The sequence below is a fragment of the Silene latifolia genome, chromosome 2 (genome assembly GCF_048544455.1).
Source record: "Silene latifolia isolate original U9 population chromosome 2, ASM4854445v1, whole genome shotgun sequence".
NCBI lineage: Eukaryota > Viridiplantae > Streptophyta > Magnoliopsida > Caryophyllales > Caryophyllaceae > Silene > Silene latifolia.
Window position 1 is genome coordinate 192696495 of NC_133527.1, and position 6448 is coordinate 192702942.

The 6448-nt window shown below is 37.5% G+C and overlaps 1 protein-coding gene across 1 annotated transcript; it reads left to right on the forward strand.

The window, feature by feature from the left end:
• The first annotated feature begins 737 nt into the window (after positions 1-737).
• LOC141644095 (alpha/beta hydrolase domain-containing protein VTE7-like) lies at positions 738-6000 on the forward strand. The gene is made up of 10 exons (XM_074453542.1): positions 738-1093; positions 2623-2717; positions 2800-2897; positions 3023-3072; positions 4024-4119; positions 4208-4297; positions 4630-4722; positions 4811-4906; positions 5026-5091; positions 5547-6000. Exons 1-10 carry the CDS (start codon positions 899-901, stop codon positions 5673-5675), a joined length of 1008 nt encoding a protein of 335 aa, XP_074309643.1. The 5' UTR covers positions 738-898; the 3' UTR covers positions 5676-6000.
• Positions 6001-6448: the final 448 nt, after the last annotated feature.

A 6448-nucleotide genomic window follows, 5' to 3' on the forward strand; every position in this document is an offset into this window, starting at 1 on the left:
TTTTATAATTTTTGCAAATACGCAGCTAATGATATTTATCGTGTAAAAGCTGGGTTGACAAACGTGATAAAAGAAACTTGTAAATTGGAGTTGAATGGAGGGAGTATACAAGTAGCATGTATTTGAACTAGGGATGGCAACAGAATCCAGATCCTGCCCAGATCCTGAGATCCAGATCCTACGGAGCGGATATGGATCGCGATATTTGAGATCCAGTGGATAAGGATATGGATATGGATCGTATGGTCGAGATCCAGATCCTATCCTTATATCCATTTTTATTTCATTTTCTTAAAAAATAAGTTCAGCTAAACAAATAGTAAAATTATATGCTTTGTTCTTTTAATTTTTTTCATAAATCAAACAATGATTTTTTCTGATTAACATTTTTTGGTTAAAAAAATATTTTTTTTTAGTGTTATTGTAATTTCATAAGATTTTATTTTTATGTTTTTAGAACTTTAGCTTTATTATTAGTATCTAATAAAGGAAAATAGTATGTTACGTCGTAGTAAAATATAAAAAATAATATTTTCATATTTTAAGATGAACTTTTCTTTTATTATCAAAAGGATATGGATATATCCTGATCCAATCCAGATCCTGCGGATCCGGATATGTATATGGGAATTTCAGATCCTGTAAATATGGATCAGATCTAGATCTTATAGAATCCTATCCAGATCCTACCCATTGCCATCCCTAATTTGAACACACTGATTGTATTAATGAGACTTAATATCACAACTATTCACAAGTGACACATTTTCCAACCTGTTTGACCCTTTTACTGTTTTATTACTATACTTGAATATATTGAGATGCTCTTCATGCATTCTGTGTAGATTCTTTCTAAATTAAATACCACCACCACCAGTTGTAATTGTTAACAGTAAAAATGTTGGCATTTACAGTAACTGGGCATTCACCATTGCACCATTTCAATCAACCATTCAACTTGAATGTCACAAAGAGAAGTTCCAAAGTGTTTGCAAATCATGAATTTCCTTCATTTTTACCTAAGGAGATTCAAAAAATTAAAGACCCTTTTGCTAGGAATCTGGCTTTGAGGATTGAAAGATTACCTGTTCAGGTAATTTTTTCTTTCCTGATTTTGTTTTAGTAAGATACACTTTCCGTCTCAATCATTTGTTTTGCTTTTTAATTCTTTGTCAGGGTTTTTAATCGAAGGTAAACAAATGAACGAGAGACGTAGAGAGTATAACTTATGATATAGACTTGTTATAGGCCTAGAATGTGAAAAGTGATCTTGCATGTAACTTTTACTGCTTGATCTTGTGGTTTTTATGATTTTTTTTGAGTAATTTTTTTTACTGTTAGATTAATGTTTGATGGAGTACATGGTGATTTTTTTTTTTTTTTGGTTAAATGTGGGTATTGTTAGATTAATGTTTGGAAATAATGTTGCTTCACAGATAAACCAGGTATTTTCAATCATTTGTCGATCTTTGATTAAAATATCTCTCACAAATGATTGGAACGGAGGGAGTAGTTTTACACTGCTTTCTCACAAGTGATTGGAAAGGAGGGAGTAGTTTAAACATGAGTTTCTCACAAATGATTGGAAAGGAGGGAGTAGTTTAACATGAGTTACATGAGTTTTTCAGAGATGATTGGAACGGAGGGAGTAGTTTTACACGACTTTCTGGTTGCATATGTGAATATGTAGGGTATGAAACTCCCCCCACTTGTTAAATGTTAAGAGAGGAACTTCCAACAGATTTCATTTTGGGAACTAAACAATCAAGTTGAGATCTTTCAAGGTTGTCCAAATTTATGTGTGGTCACCAAACACTCTTAGTACAGAAATGTACTTTGATACTAAAATTTGTCAAAATTATTTGCCTTAATTTTTGTGTTTGGATACGAAACGAGGAGGGAAAGGGAATGGAGAAGGATGGAGGGGAGGAAATCAGGGAAATGGAATGGAGCATGGATGTTTTCCTTTCAATCTTCCTAATTGTTAGAATATAAAACGAATCAAGGAACTTCAACCATCAGCTTAAGCTTTTGGTTGAGATGGTTTCTTGACATGGTATCAGAGTCTGGTGACCAAAAAGGTCACGGGTTCGAATCCCACCCCCTCTATTCTAAAGTGGATAATCAAACAGGCCAGGGAATCCCGCCTGCACCCACACTTCAAGCAAGCCCAAAAGGAAAAGCCTTCGTGTGAGGGGGAGTGTTAGAATATAAAACGAATCAAGGAACTTCAACCATCAGCTTGATGGAGGAAAAATAATCTAACTCGCTAACCAAATAAGGGAATTTGCCCCCCTCCTTTCTCTTCCTCCGTTTCCCTCCAAGTCTCCAACCCATTCATCCAAACAAAGGGCTAGTATAGCCGGTTTATGGAAGTAATAGTTATTTCAACAAAGTTAAGAACTTGATTTTATTGAGGACGTGTAAGAGGAAAGCTTTATCCTGGACAGCGCCACTACGTTTCAGTAAAATGTTGAATGTTTTTTAATGGGCCGGTGTTTGATTCGATTGGGTCTGAAGTCTGAACTCTTAAAACGTTATTAAGTTCGTATTGACACAGTTAATTCATAAGCTACAAAACGGAACTGATATTCTGAATCTTTGCTTACAATGTCATAACAGGTCTCATTTTCAGACAGTTGTATCATGAGTAGTTGCATAAGACCGTCAATTCAGGGAAAAACCAATCCGGTCGTTCTCCTTCATGGTTTCGATAGGTGAGCATTTTGTGGAGGTAATATGTTTGAGGTTTCATGGGATTTGATGATTAATATGTTCACCATGATTCACAATTTCCAGTTCTTGTTTAGAATGGAGATCAACATATCCATTACTCGAAGAAGCTGGTCTAGAAAGTTGGGCTGTTGACATTCTTGGTTGGGGCTTTTCTGATTTGGGTACGCCTCTTGATCGACGCAATTCTGATGCTCCTCTTGTTCATTTTCGTCCTTTTAGCATTTTCTCTCCAAAAAGACCTGCACTTTTATCTCTTACATTTTCTGTGCTTCCTTTGATCTAACAGAAAGGCTTCCATCATGTGATGTTGCATCCAAGCGAGCTCATTTGTATCAGGTACGTCCCTACAAAAAATAATTAGTCTTTATATCTAGACCTTTGCTCAACACTTGTAAAAAGAAAGGCCTTTAAAGACGACTAGCAGTGGCGTAGCTAGGAAATTTGAGCAGTGGGTCGTAACGTAAATTCAAGAACCACACGTAAAAATAGAGAGGTCTTAAATAGTAAAATCGGTACTATTGTACACGCTCTCATTCTATACTATAAGACCACAAAAATCTGTGAGGTCTCGAGACCCCACTCCTTGCAAGGGAGCTATGCCAGTGGCGAGTAGCGACTAGGCCAGTACAATACATGACCTCATTCTCTGACACTACACCTTAGGTTGAAATTTTGACACATTCACTCTTCATCATGATCAAAAGTACACCACTTTTTCACAAAGTGGCGTGTCTTACACCACGCCGAGTGTGACACTTAGAGCTTAGTCGGAGTAACATAATAGGAATAAATATAATAGTTGGGCCTTAACCATAACCTTAAGGTTTTGGTTGAGATGATTCATCTATTATGGTATAAGAGCCCGTGTGACTAAGAGGTCACGGGTTCAAATCCTGGCAGCCTCCAATAACTCACGAAGTGGAAATTCAGCACATGGTATGAGGGGGCTGTGCACTAACCACTCTTCGACCCCAATGGGCACTCGAGTGAGGGGGCGTAATAGGAATAAATAGTTGGGCCTTAACCATAACCTTAAGGTTTTGGTTGAGATGATTCATCTATCATAACATACGTCTCTACTCTCTACCACTAGGCGCAGACCTCAATGGCTTCAAAAACTGCGTCTCTACTCTCTACCACTAGGCGCAGACCTCAATGGCTTCAAAAAAGAAAGAAAAAGTGTTGTTCAGCTGAGGCTTATGGGATAAATTCTAAAGTTATGACTTGAGCCTATTCAAGGTTTATTCACGCTATGAGTTTCAGTACCTTATACCTTTGTCTTTACAGTTCTGGAAATCATATATTAGAAGGCCAATGGTACTCGTTGGACCTAGTCTGGGGGCAGCTATTGCAATTGACTTTGCTTTACACCATCCTGAGACTGTAAGTTATCTTGCTTCCGACATTATTTGAACCTTAAGTTTGTTTATCTACCGACAAACTCTGATTTACCTAATTGTCATATTTTCAGGTGAGTCAGTTGATCTTGATTGACGGAAGCGTGTATTCTGAAGGCATTGGGGTGTTGTCGAAAATGCCCAGCGTAATTGCAAACGCTGGTGTAAGTGCCACTAACATTAAAGACTTTCACATGATCTAGTTATAATCTATGTTACTCCCAGTCTTCCTATATCCTCGCGTACCCATGTTGAACACTTTGACAACCGAACGTGGGTTTGACGTTTGGATACTAAATTGTGTGCTAATTATACAATGATTTTCATTAGATACCCGAGTCCAAGATGGCAACACTTGACACACACACACACACGTGTCGAGTACTACCAAGTTCGAGTAACATATGATACACTTGGATAATATGGATATGTATTTTTCGGCTGAGCGTTCTCACTTATAAATAGTTTGAGTAACGATCTTGTTTGCTTGGTGCAGCTTGCATTATTAAGAAGCATCCCACTCCGGTTTTATGTTAATTGGTTGGTCTTTAATAGTGTACCCTTCAGTACGAACTGGGATTGGATGAAGGTGAAATTCTTTTGTCTTCCTCAAATTAAAATTTGTCGACCTTCAACGTTGTGTTGGTTCCCGAGTCTAAAAATCTTGATTCTTACAGATAAGTCGTTTACCCAGCTTTTTGCCGTGGTGGAGAGATGCAACACTTAGTTTCATGGCTAGTGGTGGTTATAATGTTGCTTCACAGATAAACCAGGTATCAGAATGCTATCCAAGTACTACGTATTTGTTCGATCTAAATTGAAGATAATGTTACATGACTTACATCTCGGACCTACTTATGATTTCGAAATCAATAACATCTTGTCTAAACAGGTGAAACAGCCGGTACTTATCATCTGGGGTGAAAATGATCAAATCATTCGCTATAAGCTTGCAGTGGTTAGTGCTAATTCCCTCCCTAATATGCATGCTAGTTTGAAACGACTACTATACGACTATATGTTTATTTCTCCCTTTGGCCTGTTTTAGCCTAGTAAGTTGTACTCCGTCTATCCTCTCTTTTTTCTTAACTCCTATTGTTTAGAGGCAGCAATGTTAGAGGTCCTCGATAACTATCCTGGTACGGTACAAGCTTTTCCAAATACAGGTCGTTAGTAATAGCCATTTCAACCAACGGCTTTTAGGAGAACCACGTTGAAGTAACTCGGGAAGCAAATGATGCCATAACCTCTCTCTCTTTCTTTTTAAGTTTAGGGTTAATAGGGCAGGCTTCGAGAGGGCAACTTTATGTGATCAAAGACAAAAACCAACCGTAGTATTACAGCAAGCATTTAGACTTTTGCCCGCGTAGTATGTTTTAATAATTCTTTTTTAATCTTTGGGGCAAAATGCAGAAGCTTCACTGTGAGCTGCAAGATGCAATCCTTCGGGTGATTCCAGATTGCGGCCACATACCCCATGTTGAAAAGCCGGGAGCTGTCGCAAGCTTGATCCTGAAATTTGTCGAAAATGGGCATTGCTAGTTGTCCTTGCGGACCCAATAGTGTGTTCTTTCTTGAGGGTGACAAAGACTAACCGTGTATGTATCCGATATTAAACTCAACCCTTTATGCGTCCTAGTGTAAGCGAGGTAAAGCTGACATACAGGAGAATGGTCATCTGATTCATGTTAGAAAGACTTGCTTCAAGTTTCCGAAATTATGATGCCAATTTAATTTATCAAATAGGATGTAAAACTTGGGCACCCAGTTTATAATGAACGAGGTGCAGAATTATGTTGTCATTGTACACCGTATAACAGACTTATAGAAGAATCTCCGACAAAGATGATTCAGCTATTTGTGGGCATGTTGCTTGTATTGTTTGCCTTGATGATTTTAGATACCGGTAGTGACCTAAAACATTACCATGGATTCTGACACCTGCTTCAGTAAATGGCAGCGATATCTACAAATTTGTTAAAAAAAATACTTCGTAGAAGGCAATTTTCAAAACCAAAATATAAATACAAACATGTTTTCAAATGTGTTCTGAAAATTGTGCCGAAATTGTGATTTTTTTTTTTTATTTTTTTTATTTTTTATAATAAGGTAAGAAAACTAGGTTGATCCTCTAGAATAGGACCAACCTATCTCATCCTTTCGAATGAGGGAGGTAAGTTGAAGCCACCGGCTATCAAACCACCTCGAAAGAGTTGGACATGAATGTCCAATAATAGCCATGAAGTCAGCAACCTTGTTGGCTTCACGAAAGCAATGTTTAATTATCACTTCATCGAAAAAATGAAGGTCTAATT